We start from the raw sequence: 20,245 nt of genomic DNA, 5'->3' as shown, positions 1-20,245 counted from the left end.
CTCTCGCATACTTTCCTGGCCAGTTGGTGTACAGAGAGTACTCATTGATGGTTTCTTTTTCTTCTCTTCATTTCTTTCTCTCATTTATTAGAAAGGAGGATGGGAAACAGGTTATGTTTATCTGTTTCCTTAAGATTTTAGGTTGCTTTCTTTTTCTCTACTTTTGCTTTGTTTCTCTCTAGTCCTCTCCTCTTTATTTTGTTCCTCTAGCTTCTATATCTGATTCCATATTTCTCTTTTATGTTCTCTTTCTGGAAGAAAGGAGGCTATGTAGTATCTTGGTTATTATGTTTACATGTCATCCACTGCTCCACCAGTGGAACACTCTTGAGATCATGTAACATAGAATGTTTCGGTATGAAGTACACAGTTGGAGAAGGGCTGAGCGCCTTGCTGGCTGCTCCTGGTGGGGCTGAATTACTACTGTACTACTGATCTGTAACCAACTTGAATAAATCCTCTTGGAACATCACAAACAGCCTGGACCTGATTACTACACATTCCCTGAATGGAGCCAGGCATTCCACAGTACATACCTTAAACCAATAGAAGACCGGTTTCAGAGCTGCCACCTCCAATTTAGGCCTAAGGTTTAGATCTAATTTAAATGAAAGAGTGGGGGTATTTGTGGGAAGATTCCAGTGTGTTTTAATAAAGTAGTTCTCTGCCTTTTCTAGGGTCGAGAGATCACAGTGGCCCCCACAAATCCACTCCATACATACATCCATTTGTAATCAAATTGAAATAAATGCGGAGCCCACAATACTTACCATTGTTCCCATGCTTAGATTTTAAGTCTGACTGGGCCAAGTTCACCCGGACGTAGTCTCAAACGCTGTGTGGCCCACGCATGACACTTCTGCACGTTAGCGCCAGTGACGTTTTCGTTTGGACGCTGTAACCTCTTGGCAACCTCAGCAGGAGGTGTCATTTTACTCCAGTGATCTACGTTGGACTACCGAGTCCACATGCACTGCTGGATTGTTAACAGCACTAACTGCTCTCCAAGGAAAGATCCCTCGCCAAATTAAACTCCGCAGGAACAGGCCGTCATTTGCATTGTAAGCCTCAATAACAAACACCACAGACAAACCACCCCCAACCATGAGGTTGCCTGGCAACTGGTCTAGATTCAGAAGCCTCTCATCAGTGATAATGACTCCCCCCACGAAAACACTGCCACGACACGGAGAGGGGCGCGTGTCATCGGTGTTTGCTCTCTACTACCCGACATATTTATGTCAAGAACAGGAAGAGCACTAGGTGCAAGCACGTGGTATCTATTGTCCGATATCTCGATTTCAATCCTCTACTCGGCAGCCTTTCAGATACTTGCACTAGATTCTACATGCCAACAGGACAGACGTTCCTGTCAGACACAACATTGTATGGTACGAATACGACCCTTGCTACCCCTCGGGTGACCCTCAGCGCAGCACCCCGGCCTACACCAAATATTAGCAGTCGGGTTCTGCAGTTTAATGCGATGGTCATATCTGCACTAGAGCAGAATAAAAGAGTAACTCCATATGCACGATCTCTGCTGATGGTATAAGACTGAATGGAGGAAAGGCATTCTTTCCAATCTATGTTACATAAAGAATGCCAAAAAAATAAACGGGGAAAACAAATTCGCAAAATGTAGTGAAATATAACACATCAGGTGCTAATAAATCATTCCACAAGTTTTTTAAAGCACACATCTTTTGCCTCTGCCTGACTTTTATCTTTGAAATGCTGACAAAAACAAATCTGTTCCATTTCTTTTCACCTGAACGCAGCAAAATAGAGTGTTAACCCCTTCTGTGCCCATGACGAGCTGGACTCGTCATGGAGCACAGTCGCGCTGTGCCCATGACGAGTCCAGCTCGTCATGAGGCATTCCCTGGGGAATCCCTCTGGTGCGGGCACCAGAGGGATTCCCTTTCACTAAAAATAGCCTAGGGAGCTGGGGAAGAGGTTCCCCAGCTCCCGAGGCCCCCCCCCCTGAAATCACCTTTTTCACACATTTTCGTGTGGGAAAGTTGTGGCATCACCGGGCTGACACAAATTTCCTACCACCCAGCGTTCCCCCGGGTCTCCTGATAAAAACGGTGCCTCACTCGTGTGGAAGGCCTAAGGACCCGCCACGGGCAAGGGCCCAAAACGTAGTTAGGCGCACTACGTTTAGGACCCTTGCCTGTTGAGGCGCACTACGTTTTGGACCCTTGCCTGTCGCGGGTACTTGGGCCTCCCACACGAGTGAGGCACCGTTTTTATCGGGAGACCCGGGGGAACGGTGGGTGGTAGGAAATTTGTGTCAGCCCGGTGATGCCACAACTTTCCCACACAAAAATGTGTGAAAAAGGTGATTTTTTCAGCTAAATTAGAGGTTTGCAGAGCATTCTGGGTAAGGAAACATTGGGGGATCCACGCAAGCCATACCTGCCTTGAATCCCCCGGGTGTCTAGTTTTCAGAAATGTGTCGGTTTGGTAGGTTCCCCTAGGTGGCCGCCGAGCACCGCGCCAAAAACCCAAGTGACCCCCCTTGCAAAACCAGGTCGTTTTGAGGTAGGCAATTTTCATGTCGCCTCAATACGTTTAGGGCCCTTGCCTGTGGCGGGTACTTGGGCCTCCCACACGAGTGAGGCACCGTTTTTATCGGGAGACCCGGGGGAACGCTGGGTGGTAGGAAATTTGTGTCAGCCCGGTGATGCCACAACTTTCCCACACAAAAATTTGGGAAAAATGTGATTTTTTTCAGCTAAATTTGAGGTTTGCAGGGCATTCTGGGTAAGGAAACGTTGGGGGATCCACGCAAGCCATACCTCCCTGGAATCCCCCGGGTGTCTAGTTTTCAGAAATGTGTGGGTTTGGTAGGTTACCCTAGGTGCCGGCAGAGCTAGGGTTCAAAAACTACAGCTAGGCACTTTGCCAAAAAATGTTCATTTTTCACTGCGAAATTGAGGTGTGTCCCTGATGCGTTTTGCGCCGTTTCCTGTCGCGGGCACTAGGCTGACCCACACAAGTGAGGTAGCATTTTTCTCGGAAGACTTTGGGGAACGTGGGGTGGGTGGAAATTTGTGGATCCACGCAGATTCCAGAACTTTCCACCACAGAACTGTGGGGAAAATGTGTTTTTTTGGGCAATTTTTTAGGTTTGCAAGGGATTCTGGGTAGCAGAACCTGGTGGGAGGCAGTCAAGTCACCCCATCCTGTATTCCCCTGGGTGTCTAGTTTTCAAAAATGTATAGATTTGCTAGGTTTCCCTAGGTGCCGGCAGAGCTATGGTTATAAAACTACAGCTAGGCACTTTGCCAAAAAAGGGTCATTTTCCGCTACGAAATTGAGGTGTGTCCACGTTACGTTTTGCGCCGTTTCCTGTCGCGGGCACTAGGCTGACCCATACAAGTGAGGTACCATTTTTCTCGGACGACTTTGGGGAACGCGGGGTGGGTGGAAATTTGGGGATCCACGCAGACTCCAGAACTTTCCACCAGAGAAATGTGGGGAAAAAGTGTTTTTTTGGGCAATTTTTTAGGTTTGCAAGGGATTCTGGGTAACAGAACCTGGTGGGAGGCAGTCAAGTCACCCCGTCCTGGATTCCCCTGGGTGTCTAGTTTTCAAAAATGTATAGGTTTGCTAGGTTTCCCTAGGTGCCGGCAGAGCTAGGGTTAAAAAACTACAGCTAGGCACTTTGCTAAAAAAGGGTAATTTTGCATTGTGAAAATGTGGTGTGTTCACGTTGGGTTTTGAGCCATTTCCTGTCGTGGGCACTATATGCCTACCCCTACAAGTGAGGTACCATTTTTATCGGGAGACTTGGGGTAATTCAGATTCGTAAAGGAACTGTTATTACCTATTGACTTTCGATGCATTTCTGCCTTCCAAATGAAAGACATTGTGTAAAAAAGAAGTCATTCTAAACAAACATTTGCAATGCAATAAGTCTCGCATTTACGCGAGTTTCAGCTATTGGCATTGTAAATGACAATGCCTTTTATTTATGTGTAAAAAAAAAAGGCATTTTCATTTACAATGCCAATAGCTTAAACTTGTGTAAATGCGAGATCTATTGCATTGCAAATGCTTGTCTTTACTTGAAACGGGATTTAAGGGATATTTCAACACTATCCAGGTTCTCACAGGAGTAGCCTCCCAAAAATGTTTTCCCACATCAACGGAGAGAACAGGCAAAGCCATCAGAAATTATTTGGACTCGCAGAAATACAAGCCTTTTTTGTTCATCACAAACAGTAAATATCTGGGCTCTACACTTCTAACGCGACACCAGATGCAGCTCACGTCTGCAAAAAGTTTGCTAAGCAAAGGGATAGAGGGGTCATAAACCACCGCACCCCACTCCACTTCAAAAGCAAAGACAAGGAATTCTTCGGGTCGAGCAAAGGGACCCCATAAAACTTGTGCTTATCTCAAGGAAGCACATTCCTCAAGACAAGCAGAACCAAGCAGGGAGTCATCAGCAACAACACAGATCGTTCGTTTACTATTACCAGGGCTCTCATGGATATTAAAACACACATTAACAAGGGGGAACAAGGACAGGACCGCGCTGTATTCTTTTGAATCCAGCACATTCCTGCCCTTTCACAGTGATGCACCACCACAAAGTCATAAATATTACCCTGCATGCCAAGAAATGACATCATTGGACCCATGAATTATATGTGATTGAATGAAAGGTGATGTGGCCAGGTGTGCTTATCACTTTATAGCAACCTTTTACTACACACTGAGGGGCATATTTATGACTTTGTGGTCCCAGGGAAAGGGCAGGAATGCACCTTACTTAAAAGAATACAGCACATTCCTGTCCTTGCCCTGTGCTGACGCCATTGTGGTCTAGCACCCACACAGGCACCCAAGCACCATGTGCCTGTGCTGCATTCAGGACTGTTTTTGTGCAGAAAGGGGTACCTTCCTGCACAAAAACACAATCCTAAGAGGTATATTCCTCTTTCTATGTGTGCTGCATAAAAGCGGGCGTAACAAGGAGAAATGAAGATACTTCCCCTTGTTACTCCTCCCGTGGGAAGGCGTATCTTTTTGGTGCCTTCCCAGGTTTACCGTTCTGGTAAATCTGGGAATGCTCAAAAACCATGGGAGTTCGTGAGAACACCCAGGCAGCACTCACGGAATGCCTTGCCAGGGCTGAGTTACGCAATGCAGTGATTTGCGCTGATTTGGTTTACTCGAGATCTATGAATCCACTCAGAGCCACGCGTGGCTTCATAATTCTCTCCATGCCACTGGCCTCATAAATATGGCCCTCAGTGTGGGTGCGACTGCCGGGTCCTATCCCTAACAAATGCCCTTCGTTCCAGTCGAAGTTCCAAAGTGCTGCCGACTTATTAGAATCGTGATAACACGGAAGCATAGTTTGAAGTCTATGAATTACAATTAAAAATAACATTTTAGCCTGGCATGCTATGTCTCTATGGACAAAGGTAATAAGAGTTTTTTAAACAAACAGCTGTGAAGGCTCCGGCCTTTGATCTGGTGTCTAGGTATATCAAAGGACTCGAACCTGTGCATCATCAGACAGAAAGACGTCCCGTCCTGGGACGTTTCACACCAGGGGGTGGCGGCAGTACTTTTGAAACCACACACGACCCTCTCTGCTCAATCGGTGTGCAATGGAGACCTGCCTGTCTCCGAAGGAAACACTTTGGGAGTGAGCCTGGGCTGGGCCAGCCTCTGTCTGTGTTGTGATCTTGGGCTGATCTGCATAACACTGAATGCAAGTTAATTCACAGACACGGCACTTGCTTCTTTTCTCAAAGAAAGTCTGTGTTGTGGAAACAAGTGAATACACGCCCGCAGACTGGTATGAAAAGCGCCCGCTCTGCTGGCATGGCACGAATTGTACTGTTTACAACTAAATCATGCAAAGCAGTTACGAAGTACGACAGCGACATCCTGTTTGCTGCGGTAAGCATCCTACAATGACGTAGCAAGCCCGTGTTATTTTTCACACACCGCTTAAGAGAAGAGTATTGTGGTTCTAGAGCACGGCAGGTACATCTAAATAAGCATTAGAAAACACGCGGAAGGTTTGGCGATAGCCCAAGCGAAACGGCCAGAGCTGCTGACTTTCGACGTCTGGACCAGGTTCGCATCTCGGCGTCATCTCAACGCCCTAGGCACATCACCAAATCTCCACGTACTTTCAAAACAGAATGGGGTGTTTAAGTAAAGCGCTTCGATGCCGTCGGGTCGAGTTCGCGCTGTGTAAAACTGGAAGAAAAGAACGCTTCTTAAAAAGGGGTTAAAGGCACGATGCTGCTTTTCAGGAAGGGTTTAGGCTAAAACGAGGAAGTTAAATCAAGTACCACTCCAACATAGTGCTGTTGTAATTACAACTATGTATTGTTTGCAGGTTCAGTGCTAGGGCGGCACCAGATTGCTCACAAGGAAAATCAAGTATGGTTCCTGTGGCAAGGGTCAGCCTGTCCCTGTGGATGCAGATGGTGGGCACTGCCATGCATTTTTTTTAGGACCGTCACCCGAACGTTTTTATTTTTCATTTCACGGAGAAGGAGGCGGACCATGAAAAGAGAGAAAGAAGAACGCAGAAGATTAAGGAAACAGTGCAAAGGGAGAAGAAGCAGGGATGAAAAAGTAGGTACAACAAGTGGGAGATAAAGAGATAGAGTGTGGTGCTAGAAAGAGGCGTGTGGCAGGATCAAGACTAGGTATTTACATGCAAGAGGGTCTCCAACTCGTTTTTAAAGCGCTATCCAAACGCGAGACCTCTTTGAGGAGTAACCCCTTCGCGACCAAAAGCACAGGAAAGGTGGCAGTGTGTGAGAACTGGAGCTCTTAATCAGGCAGCGATCATTACAATTAGAGTTCGGTTATGATGCATGCCACCAATTATTTGCATGCGGCAAACGGCTCGTGATTGACGGGCACGCAGAAAGTGCAAGGACACCGTATGTAGCCGCCACTTGAAGCATTTTAGGAAATTTATGAGTGGACGAACAAACTTTAATGCATACAGAACAAAAAAACAACAACAAAAACAAGCATTGGCCGCACGCGCGCCTCGCAATTAAAGTTTAAAAAAAAAAAACGAAGAAAAAAGACAAGCCCGGCGGAGCGAGGCGCGCGCACGCTTGGGGGCGGGGGAGCGGACCCTTTGAAGTGCTCCCAAAAGGCGGATTGCATGGCGGCACGATGCGCGTGATTGTGCGCGTGCTAGCCATGCAATCCACTTTTTGGGAGCACTTTTCAAACCCGCTTTGTGCGCGTGCTAGCCATGCAATCCACTTTTTGGGAGCACTTTTCAAACCCGCTTTCTATAGTCTCGCTTTGCGATCGCTTACGCGATAGCAAGGTCGAGACCTAAAAAGGGGGACAAGAGCTTGCCAGCTAATTACAGGCCAATTAATTTAATTGATTGACTACAGAAGGTTTGTTGCCGTATTGTACTGACCAAGATTATAAACTAGGTGGATAGTAATGACATAATAATCCATCTGCAGGCAGGGTGAGGACCTAAGACCTCAACGATCGACTAAGTTATTCGTTTTGCTACGATTTACTGGAAGACAATCCTGATCGGCAAGGGTGACCTTTATGTCGCCTTTATTGATCTAAAATCGGCTTTAGATATTATACCTTGAGACAAGCTCTGGGCGACTTTAGGAACAAGCATTGAAAATGCAATAGGTTTCGCCTTTGACTAAGTTAAAGCCATTTGCTTTGCTAATGGTATTGTACAGCAAAGCAAATGACTTTAACTTAATAAAAGGCGAGACCAATTGTATTTTTAATGCTTGTTATATTTGCAGACAATAGCAATCTTAAGAGGCATTGCATAGCTTCATACACACTTTGACCCCAATTCCATCACGGTCTCTCCCTTTCTCTCTCTCTCTCTCTCACTCTCTGTCAGTCAGGCTCTCTCAGTCAGTCTCTTTCTCGGTCAGACAGTCAGTCTCTCAGTCAGTCAGTCTCTCTTAGTCGGTCAGTCAGTTTCTCTCTTTGTCAGTCAGTTCCTCTCTCTCTCTCAGTCAGTCTCTCTCTGTCAGTCAGTCTCTCTCAGTTAGTCTCTCTCTCTCTCTCTGTCGGTCAGTCTGTCTCGCTCTTTCTCTGTCAGTTTCTCTCTCTCAGGTAGTCAGTCTCTTACGCACAAAAGGTGTTGGATGTTTAAAAAAAGTGGAGCCAACATACAAGATAGCAGAATGATAACCTGGAGGCAGAGAGAGAGAGAGAGCAAAGAAACTTTGGATCAGGAAACAGTGACAAACTAAAGAAATGGAGAGTATATCACCCTGATCTAAAGAGATGCAAGGGAGAGTGACAAGCTGGAAAGATGGGCAGAAGAGCAATGAACCAGAAAGATGGGCAGGGGAAGTAAGCTGAAGAGATTAAAAATAGCAGCAAACTACAGAGCTAGAGGACAGTATTACAGTGTAGGTGAAGAAATTAGTAAAGATCAATACACTGAAAATATATATACAACGGTATCATACAGAAGCGAGCACAGAGAAAACAATGTAGAGAATAGTGACCAACAAGTAAAGCCCTGAGAAAAGGAACACAATGAAAACATACAAGAGAAAATAATAACAAACTGAACAGAACGAAAAAAGTATCAGGCTAGAGACAAGTGTGATATAAACTAACAGTTGGAAGAAACTTTACTAACTCAATGTAAATGTTACCAGAGAATGGTTTCAACTCAAAGAAACATTGGCAAAGTCAATAGGTATAGCCTATGAAAGCTATTGGCTTTGGCAACATTTTGTAGCCATACGGTGTACATCAGCGCCTATGCTTCACAGTGAGGCTAACAATATTTTTTAATAGTGCTAAGATGCAGCCAGAGCATTTTTCAAGTGAATTAGCGCTGGGTGCATCATAGTCCTTTTTAGGGCTCGCGCCCTGCGTTGCACGGCGCAGCAGTGCTCGCGCAGGCGAGAGTCCTTCTGTCCGGGGTTCTGAAACGGACCCTGGAATTGTACACGCTCGTGCGTGTGTGTTCGTTTTTAAAATAGCACACAATAGGCCAAAGGCGGGCACATTGCTCCGCCCATGGCCTATCGGTGTTTATTACGCACATTCCTGCCATATGGTTTTAATTATCGTGCCCAGACACGGGCGCGATAATTGAAACCATATGGGGCGCGCGCTCGCACCACTCGCGGCTTTGTTTTCAAAAGCGATCGCTTTCAGTTTCGCGATCGCTTTTTTTTGGAGCCGGCCGAGTAAGCTAGAGGGTTCGCTACCAGTACTAATGAGGATAATGGAGGATTTTGGACTTTACGTCTGGGCTACATGTCAATTAGCATAAGACAGTCCTCTTTTCCTTGGAGCCATGGCGACCCGACGGAAGACGGACCTCCCTGAGGTGGGGCTACCGTGGGAAACAGAGAAGTTCTGATATTTGGATTTACAAGTGGCGCATGAATCGGGACAGCAGTATGATCTTAATATGGGCCGGGTGGTCGACAGTCTGGGCGCTTCCATATGATTTTGGAACACTCTGCCGCTCTTCGTCACGGGCAGGGTTCCCTTGAGTAAAATGGTGATGCTACCTCGGTGTCTGTATGTAATGCAGAACTCCCTCGATGTCCTATTGAAACTCCGTGTTCAGGAAACAACAGCCTCCTAGTGTCCTTGGTGTGGGCGAGTAAGAGGATCAGAGTCAGACTGGATGTTCTCAAATTAGACCCTAAAGATGGCGGGTTGGCGCTCCTGGACCTACAGTTGTATCACATGGCAGAGCTTTTGCAGTATGCGGCATTGTTGTGTGCAGACGGTATCAACTGAGAGAAGAGGCTCCTGGTCCGTCTGGTGGAGAAGGGTGCCCTTCCCAAAATATTGATGTACGGCTTTGAGGTACTGACCGACATAGCGTATATAGTACAACAAGTAGCGACGGTCTGGGAACGGGCGGTAACCCGCGTTTTGGGAAGAGCACTGTATACTAGGCTTCTCCCTCTCGGGTGGCTATGGTATTTTCTGCACATACAGTCACTGATGGATGTGTCACAATGCACGGCGGGTGGTTGCCAGAGGGCGGGGACCTGTACCTGAACTGCACTTTCGGGACCCTGGAAGAGGTTGGGCCTCTGTTTGGGGTGGGTCCGGGACAGCTTCTACAATATGAAGAAATCTCAAGTACAACTCGAGAAATCGGGGCAACATCTCCGATGGAGCCGGACGAATTACTCGTCCTGAATGTCATGCTGTACCCGGACTTGAGTAGGGGTCTCATATCCCGGCTGTATGCGGCTATGAAAGTTGGCATCTGTTCATAATCGCTAGACTGTGGATCCGGATGACCCGATTACTGATGGGGAGTGGAAACAGGCTCAAGCCAAGTGAAGGACACCGCTAGCAATGTGCGTTTTAAGCTCACACAATTGTATTATCTCCACCGGGCTTACCTAACGCCTCCGCATTTGCACAGAATATGCCTGGACGTTCTGAAGGTTGTATCAGGTGCACGAGGGACCCTGCAGTCTTCTTTCATGTGACATGGCGATGCTACAGACTTAGGACCTATTGGGGTGGAGACAGTGGTGCAAGCACTGGGGAGGGGGAGGAGAGGGGTACTGGTGCCTGGCTGGAACTGACAGTTCGCCATTGCCTCCTAGGCCTACAGCCGCTCCCTAAAACGGGGAGAAATATGGGGCACAGTTTTGCTCTATTGGGACTGGTGTTGGCCAAGCGACGTATTGCAATACATTGGGTCAATGCATGCAGCCCCTACTATTGCCCCCGGCATAAGTGTTTGACGGACATCAGGAGTGGGCAGGGGGCGAGTAGTTCAGGTTCAAAAGATTACAGACGGACAAAAATGCAGAACGTGATTTAGCCTGGTGAATGTGGAATGGGAGGATGGTGATTTTCCCATTTGGTATTCCCTGTTATGGCATGGGAGAAACCTTAGGGAAGCGGAATGCTGTGAGTGATTGGTTAGATAGCTGCACCCCCCCCCCACATCCTCCCATCCCACAAGGTGGGTGTTAGAATGCCCCATATCAGGCAATTGTGAGGCCTAGATCTGGTCCCAGTTTGCTCTATTCGGTTGAACAGAGAATGGGAGATCGGTACCCCCCTGGTACGATCCAGGCTTGCATTAATCTTGCACATAGTACATCACCGACTAATGTATATTGGGGGACGGACAGTGCTGCAAGGTTGATATAGTGCCATGTTTGGTTTTGTTCTGTTTTTCTTTTTATGTAAAGATTGTAATAAAGACAATAAAAAAAAATTCTCTAGTGTCACAAACGAAGAAAATAACTCGTCTATTGAAATTCGACTTAGTTTCTTGTCGAGCAATGTGATGTGAAGTTATCTTGACCTGTGGGAGAAGTAAATAGAAACCATATAAACCCAGTCTATCTTGTACTTTAATACACATTATTAATTTTTGTGTTAGTGGCAAAACGAGGACAGGTCAGAATACAGTTCACTCAATTTAAAGACAAACTTTTCAGAGGCAGGCTAACAGCAGGGAGGGTTAGGGCTGTCAGTCATTGGCACGTCAGGCAGATTCAGATATGCTGCTGTCTCTCCCTAGCCCTACCTGTCCTTCAGTCATTTGATTCTTTCTGCTCTGAAATGTCTTGACAGTCCGGAAAATACGAAAGTGCCTAATACATTCTTCACATAGTGCTCTGAAGTAGCTAGCTAGACGACACACGGACCTATACAAATATCACAAAACCGATCTCTCCGAGAATATTTTCAAGGTGGAGACTTCCTGTCACAACCATAACTGTTCATTGGGTGCTTTGAGCTGAACTGGTGACAAACATTACCAAGCATTTGCAAAGCTAATATAATAGATTTGGCATTGGCTGCTAGCCTTTGGTCTTCATCAATGCCTGTTTTTTTGTGCAATGGGTTTTGCAAAACGTTATTCTTGGGAAAGTTGCCCGGCCCTTGTCAATCTAAAAAGAAAAAAAAAATTGGCTGAAAGCAAAATTCTTTTTTGAGCTCACTAGGCATTCTTGCCATTGTACCCTGGCACTGAAGGAGACTGACTACCTTGCGTGTGGATGTGTCTGTTGTGAAAGGGCAGAATGCCGTAACTGACACTGAAGTTTGTCAATGGCTTCCCCATGCTGAATGCTGTAGTGGGCGGAATAAAAATGTGAATGACGCGATAACACGCTATTGGATGAAGAGGGCTGACTGAAAGCCCCTTATTAGGAAGTATGTTATAAAAATAATTTTTATAAAATAACAAGCATTTACAATGCAATAGGTCTCGCATTTTCGAAACTTTAACCTATTGGTATTGTAAACTGCAATGCCTTTTATTACTGCAGGTTTTTTAAACATAAATAAAAGGCATTGTCATTTACAATACCAATAGCTCAATATCTCTATTGCATTGCAAATGCTTGTTTATATTATTATTATCAGCCACGCTGCTATATAGCACAACTACAAATCATTGCCAATGTCAGCAAGGCCCATGCTATACAGCAGGAACAAAAGGCAATGGCAGAGCCAATAGACTCAAAGGCAAGACCTATTTGGTTTGCCAATGCTTTTAATATCTCATTACAATACCCCTGTAATTCTGAGCAAATCAGTTAATCTTCCCATGCGTGAAAAAGAAAAAAAACGTAGTTTGGCAAAAAAGCCTATCACATAAAGAAAGTAATTGCGCCCATGTCCACATCATAGTGAAAATACCCTTGGACACAGATAACATCTATTATTGGTTTTGATGTTTTTTAAAATACTATGCGAATGTTATGAATTTTTATAATGTGTGGTTGAAATTATTTGATTTATGATTCAAACTGAGAAATTGTAACCTGTGTAGAAACTGTATATATTTGTGTATTTTTTACGTACCTAATTGTTCTTATCATGTGAATAAAAAGAAGAAGAATACTAATAAAAGTTCCAAAACAATTACAGATTTATAGATATTCAATCTTTGAGCTAAAGGAATGTTCTAGTTTGTTTAATTGAAATAAAGTATACTTTGAATATGTTTTTATTTTATCGATCACAAATGATTGGGATTTAATGTTTGAGATGTTCTTATGGATCATTTATACAGCTTCCTTTCTACCAATTAGCAAGTAAAAATTAACGTCTTTATAGAGAGGTGAATTCTTGTTGCTACTGGTATAAGTGCATCCCGTCCCTTTTTCTGTGTATTTGGGGTGACTCCGTTGAGTGTTTTGGTGACAATAAAAGCTGAACCTCAATCACAGCACGAACAGCAGGCAGATGGAGAGGAATCAAGCTGAAGCAATCAGTACCTGGTCAGTGCTTCAGAAGAAAGAAGAGGAAGTGAAGTCAGCATGTGCAGGCCAATTAGAAGTCAGCAAATAAGAGTGACAATGAAGTCAACTAATGGTAAGCAATGAGCCGACTGCAAGCCCCTTGTATACAATATTTCTTGCATGCAAGAGCGCAGGTAATGCATGCGCTGTCGGAGGCAAGATCTAAAAATGGAGTGAAAATTAAAAAACTGGGGAGAGATTTACCCTGAGGAGATCGGAGCCTGCCTGAAACTGAAGCGATTAAAGAGCAGCGCAAACCAATCAGAAGGCCAGAAGAGCAACAAACAGAGGAGGTAGAACAACTTTACCTGAAAAGATTAACAAAAGAGTGGCTCAAATTGAAGAAATAGTGACACATACCAAGAGATAAATTGAAGAATGGCAGTCTCGAGAGATGGCCAATGAATTGTACTTAAACATAGGAGACTGGCACAGACCATCACATTCTAGAAAAGTAGAGAAAAAGAAGAATCAAGGAGTTCTGTCATATCATACAAAGGGCCCTCAGCTCTCAGGCAAACTTGAAGGGAGTCAGAACTGGCTATCTGCTTGAAAGATGTGGAGGTTTGAATGCAGGGAGCTGGTTATGGGCAACATAAAACAGATATTGCACTCGACCCTGTGGGCCCCACACCCCTCCCAATAATTTCCCCTTACTCAATATCTTTCTAACTACCCTGTCATCTCCAATGCCTCTCCCTCACCAAAAAGACCAGTAGAGCGAGTACACAACCTAAGCTTGCACATTGGAAATTATTGTTGTATGTTATAATTCAACCAGCAGCCAAAGAGGCAATGTCTTTTGTTACTAGAGCCCACAACACAATGGCTAGTTGACTGGCTCAATGTGTTCAATTCCATGCTAGACTCCTGCAACTCCTCCCATGGAGGGATTCTGAAAAAGCATCTCTGAACTCCAAAGAGCACAGAACCTTGTCACTGGGCTGATTGTTGGCCTAGACCAGTGATACTCATAGTACGCCTGGGGCCTTGGCCTTTACATGAGCGCCCCCTGGTGAACAGCAGCAGGACTGCTGTTTACTTGCTGAGCACTAATATTCCGATTTTTTTTTTTTTTTTTAAACGTGCAAGAATTTCTTGGCCCTCTAAATAGAATTGGTTTTCTTCATCTTTTTGTGCACTGCAGAAAAATACAGTGAACCCCTTTTTCCTGCATTCCCTTTCTTTTTTTCTGATTCACGATTCACGTGTTTCTTTGTGTTCGCGTTGGACTAGGAAGGGTGGAAAGCCTTTTCAACCATGCAAAATTTTCACTGGGCAGACCATTTGCACAAAAAAAACATACCGTATTTCTTCCGTAGGCTGATATTTTTTTTTCATCCCACATTTTTGGCAGTTTTGTATACCCACTGCTGCATCTTACTTCCCTCATTAGTTTTCGCTCATTTGCTACAATATACTTTTCCTATCAAGTATGGGATACAGTCTAAGAAAAAATGAAGCACAACATGGCTATTGGGCTATTCTTTTAAAATGCCCCACTATCCCGCAATCACATATGAAATGTTCGGCTTAATTGCTAAACATACTTTTATTTAATGTCATAAGTTGTAGAACATTGTGGCTCAGTTTCTTTTAATAGTTGAAGGCTGTGCCCCAAAGACCTACCAACCAAACGCTATAGCCTACTTGCAATATTTAACATTTTATATATTAATTATTTTATTCATGATGACATTTTATTTGGATTTGAGCACAATGTAGTTATTTTACACGATGTGGGGGTTCGTCGGAATTAAAAGTTTGAATGCCATTAGTCTATGCCATGGGTACTCGCAAACATTTGCCCACAAGCCACAAAGTACGGTCTATGAAGTGACCGAGGGCCGCCCTGATGCCAGAAGGGTGGCAGTTAGGCACTGCTAGCTACCTTGTAGCTTTAAAGAATTTTACACATGGACACTTCATCGCTGTACATTTGTGCCTCTGCCAAATGTCTGGGCCTCAAATGGGCGAAAATGAGGGCCACCACAGCTGCTAATATTACCAATGTTTTTTAAAGGTCTTAACTGTTTGTGTAAACTTTTTATCATGATTTTTAACCATAATTCATAGGGAATATTATCTGCAATGGCTTGTGCTCTAAGTGAATAGTGATTGTTGCCTGTTATGGACTCAAAGAAGCTGCTGGATATGACTACTTGTTAATACTGGGGTGCTGTGTATATAGATTGTTATTTATTGTCTACTTTTATATCTACGCCGAAATAAAGTCATTAATGATGACAAATAAGAATCCACACATTTTCATTCTTTGCCGCTGTAAAAGGTTCCTAAAATATGAAAATGTTGTTCGTCACATGGTTGGCTTTGTTTTTTTTCTTCTTGCAGCATTGTACGTCATTGGCATCCCATGGCACGGTGTGTACAGTTATTTAACACCTCATAACCTCTCGCTGGCAGTGGATCAAAGGGAACAGGAATAATTGTCGGGGTTCGCCCAGCTGATAGTTGCACTGTTCGACCTTCACCAAGAGCATGAGAAATTCCGGAGAAATGCGTAGACAATATCCGATGTACTGCAATGATTTGTCAAGAGTCAGCTTGACAAGACAGCAGTAAGCAAGACATAAGCTTTATGAGGATTGATGTTTAAAAGTTTCATCCTGATTAAATTACTAAACCTTATGAAATAGTGCGCCAGAGTAATAAGGGTGACTACTAAACTGCAAATGGGCGCTCACAGCAACCCACGGCTTACTTTTCTCAGAGAAAACCCAGGACCCACATATAATTCCACTAGGCAGACTGCAACTGGAGAGCTTGGGGGAGCTGAGGTCGAGGTGAGTGCATAGATTGTGAGTACTTCTACAACTTGAGTAGAATTCTTGTTCCTCTTCCAACACGCATGCTGTTGTGCAACATATCGCAGTTTGGGGCATCACTTGCATTGGGGGTTCGGTACCTCTGTTCTAACGCATATATTTATAACCTCGTCCGTCATGCCATAAGGTCTTATGAAGTTATAACAACATAATGCGTCAACTTTCCACTGCGTCGGGTTAAGAGTCTCCACATGTTCGAAGATTAATCACGCTACCGACTAGCCGTATCATGGTCTGTTTGACCTTGGCTGGGATGCAAGTGCCATGCTAACCTTAAGTCCTTCCTGAGGAGGACTTGCTGGGTCACAAAGCCTCCCTAATCCTACTCTCTGTGGGTTCCCTCTCTGTATAATCTGTTTGTTCCCCTCCACTAGAGGGCAATTATGACTCTGCTCTCGTCTGGCCCAACATGCTGCTCCCCCTTGCCTCCGGTGTGGGTGGGTCTCTGCAAATACTGCAGGTTGTGTAGTTAGTGCCCAGTGCCCCCTGCCTTAAGAGTTTGCGCTGTCCTGGCCCAATAGGCCCATTTATAGGTTGTTGCCCAATCAGCGGATAGTGTTTTCTCATTGCCCGCACCCCACTCCAGTCACTATAGTCAACCAGGCGCCAAACTGCGGCCATCTTCCCTCTTCTGTCTTAGGCACGGGCCTTTAGACAGGGTACTTCTCTGCGCCCTCTTAAGCCTGTTTCTGAGTTGCCGGACTGTGCCTTCCCTATAACCTGATCACTCTTGCCACTCTGCCCATCCACCCACCAATCAAGCACCACAAAAACATACGGAGTTGCTATCTGGATAAAGAAAGCTGCAGTTCTTTATTAATGCTCAGTCTTATCAAGTCATAACATAATGTATCAACTTTTCTCTACCAGTGTAAGGGACCCCTTACTAGGTTTGAGGCTCAATCCTGCAACTGACTGGCCTTATCATGGACCATTAGACCTCAGCCTGGCAGCAAGTGCCATGCTTGCATTGAGTCATACCCTCATTCACTCATATGACGACCGTGCTGTCTGGCATCCCAAAGTCCACTGGGTAACAAAGCACCCCACTTTCCTACTTGCTGGGGTGCCTTTTTCCTGCTGATCTGTTTGTTACCCTCTGCCATGGTGCACCAAGGTTATCATCCCTGAATAGCTCCCCCAATACTAAGTAAAATCAACTAGTTCTAATACTCCTTTGAAGTGGAGTAGGAAAATGTCCATGCCTACTCCGGATAAGGGGACCGACATCTTCCATAGTTCAATCAACCACAGTTTAATCAAGCCATGCTGAGCAAATTAACTGCTCACCCCTTGCCTGCATGGCAGCAATACCTGTACATCATTGAAAGTCTACTACTTTGTATGCTATTTGGGATTTTTAACATGCCAGCACCACCCTCTTACAAAAGGCCTCGATGATACACAAAAGGCCTCGATGATACATATGCTCTTTGAAGATGTTGAACACCTCTCCAGAGAGGCCAGTGCATAGAATCATGTTGCATTCAGGCATGTGTGGAATTTAACCACCCAGTGACCTTAAAGTAAGAGCTCTTGGAGCTTAAACTGCACTGAACTGTAATATGGGTATGTGATTTGCATATTACATTTCTAAAGTGCTAAGTCTTTCAAGTCAAGAGAAACTAAGGCGCTTCTAGATATGATAATGACATGCACAATCCGAAAGGCCTCCAGAGAATATGTGATGCTAGTTCAATAAGAAAACAAAGTTATTAAACCTGTGTTCAGTGTAAAAAACCCACAAGATGTTAACAACTGACCAGACCTCACCTACAGACCAGTCATTTCACAACTATGTTGGCCTTGCCACTAACGAATAAAACCAACTTAGCCTCCTAGCTTTTTATACAAGGGTGACAGTTGTGGACAAAGCTCACCCCTGCACCTAACAAAGTCCAAGTACAATAGAGAGGCACACCGCATGTTGCCGTCAGAGCATGGTCATGACGAGGCACATAGTACTCGTGCCCACTGCGGACGCCTCACGGGCCTCTCCTAGAACAGTCACTGCAGAGCATGCATGCTTACCAGGGCAGTAGGCATCATCGTCGTGTTCCAGTTTCTGTGCCGACGTTAGTATTGGCGAGCCCAGCTCAGACTCGGGAATCCGCGGACTCTCGACAAACTTTGCTTTCCTCAGGGGAACTAAGATGATGAGACAGGGATAAAGACGGACAGGGGAGGGAGGAGGGGCAGAGAGAAAGAAAAATGTCGTGAATAAAGATAACAACTAGCAACAGCTGGAAGCATTTAGCTAACGACACTGCGAGGCTAAGATCAGGTTAGAAGCCTTTTTTCCTGCTTTGGGACAAGAAAAATGTGTATCTGCTTTCTTATCCTGAATTAAGAGCCAGCCGAAAAGCTGCGGCAGCAGACTGGGATATTTTATTGGGGGCATTCTCAGGCAGCCCCGTCAAAATATTTTAGTCGTCAGACAAATGATGGCTTCCCTTTCCAACACAGAGGCAACATTTCCTTTTCTTACGGTATATAAGGTTCTGAGATGTGAATGTTGTATGTTACTAAATGGACTTTGGACGGGTTTTTATTGCATCAGCAACCGAGTTTCATCCAGTTTCTTTCTTGAATACTTTTGTTTTTAATCTTTTAACAGGACTCCTTACTAACTAAATAAATAAATAAAAAAAACAACAAGCATTGGCATAGCCAATAGGTCTCGCTTTTGGGACCTTATAAGTATTTAGTTATGCAGCACAATATCCTTTGTGCAACAACATCGACTGTTGCATGGCTAAACACTTATAAGGTCCCAAAGGCGAGACCTATTGGCTATGCCAATGCTCGTTTTATAGGTTGCAGTGTTATGGATGAGATGACATGTGAAAAGCAGTGTTCTACATCTGGGGGTCCAGCAAAGATTGCACCAAGTGTTTTGGCAGTTGGTACTCCATAAGCGAGAGTGGAGGACAAATGGCACCCAAAAAGCGGGAGGGTTGTAAACAGTCAGGCACTTGATGCTGGTTACACTCAAGAAGTTCCACACAACATACATCTTAAAATAGTGCTACAGGAAGCTATGGTGTTTTCAGCTAATATTTATCCAGTGGCATAACACAAAATGATGGAGTCTCCCTGCAAAACTTAATGAGGGGTTCCTGAGACTCCCATATCTGACAGATATTAATTGGCCTTGGACTGAATGAGACCCGTCCTGAAGAATTGGGCCCCCCTGAAGCATTGGTGGCTCCCCTGCACAGCAGCTGCAGCAGAAACCAGGCACCTCACACCTTATAACAAAACCACCAATAGCCATACATTAAACATCTGTCAAATGGCTTCAGTTGGAACCTGCCATGTAGAGGAAGAGGTAAAGCACTAATGTTTGAGGTGCAGACGTTTTGTTGGGGGATGTTTTAACGGTAGGGACATAAAAACATTCTACATTTTATTTGTACATGTGTATTTACATTGCGCTGGTAGGATGAGGCAACCCTATGCTTTACCAACATTAGGTAGGACTGCGGGCTGGGACTATTTTATATTCATTAAGAGGAGGAATGTTGACGTAAATATGCCTGCCTTGCTGAGTGGGCGCTGGTGAGCCTTAACGCGCTGCATACCCCTTGCCACACTAGGTGTGCCAGTTCTGGCCAAGTATGGCCTTGCTCTATGGTGCCAGACTAATACAGCTCATCGCAGATGGCACCAGAGGGTCTTGAAAAATAGAGAGAGTGCAAGGGCACTTAGTTATAATCATTTAATTTTACGATACTACAAACCCAGAAATGCCAGGGCATGCCACTGTAAGTTTTGAGTCAATAATTACAAATCTGACAGCAGCAGCTCAGGGACTGTTGGGAGGAGAGTTTTTTAAGTAAACAGTTTTGGAATCATTGACTGGCACGTGGCTTTGTCCCAGCCCTCCTGACATGTTAGAAGCACTTGCCTGCCAGCATGTCTCCGGTTGCCAGCATTTCTCTGGCTGCCAGCATGTCGGCTCCGTTAGGGGAAGAGGGCGAGAAGAGAAGGGAAAAGAGAGGAAAAAGAAGCAGGTAAACTTGAATCTCATTTTGCGGTCTTGTATTGCAGCATGCGAACGTGCTGTAATGGCGAGCCCCTCCCTGCCTTGCCCGGCCAGGTGTTGCCACAGCTTGCGGAGAG

General features: G+C 44.9%; 1 protein-coding gene across 3 annotated transcripts in view; it reads right to left on the bottom strand.

Annotated features, from left to right (window-relative positions):
- TANC2 (tetratricopeptide repeat, ankyrin repeat and coiled-coil containing 2) overlaps nt 1-20,245 on the bottom strand; it is a 2,520,149-nt gene that overhangs the window by 1,875,322 nt on the left and 624,582 nt on the right. For all 3 annotated transcript variants that reach the window (XM_085640812.1, XM_085640825.1, XM_085640816.1), the window contains exon 3: nt 18,152-18,268. In XM_085640812.1, the coding sequence (XP_085496938.1) occupies nt 18,152-18,268 (117 nt within the window). The remainder of the gene's footprint in view (nt 1-18,151; nt 18,269-20,245) is intronic.

Source organism: Triturus cristatus, chromosome 1_1 (assembly GCF_964204655.1).
Source record: "Triturus cristatus chromosome 1_1, aTriCri1.1, whole genome shotgun sequence".
NCBI lineage: Eukaryota > Metazoa > Chordata > Amphibia > Caudata > Salamandridae > Triturus > Triturus cristatus.
This window is presented reverse-complemented; position numbering and strand designations above follow the sequence as displayed.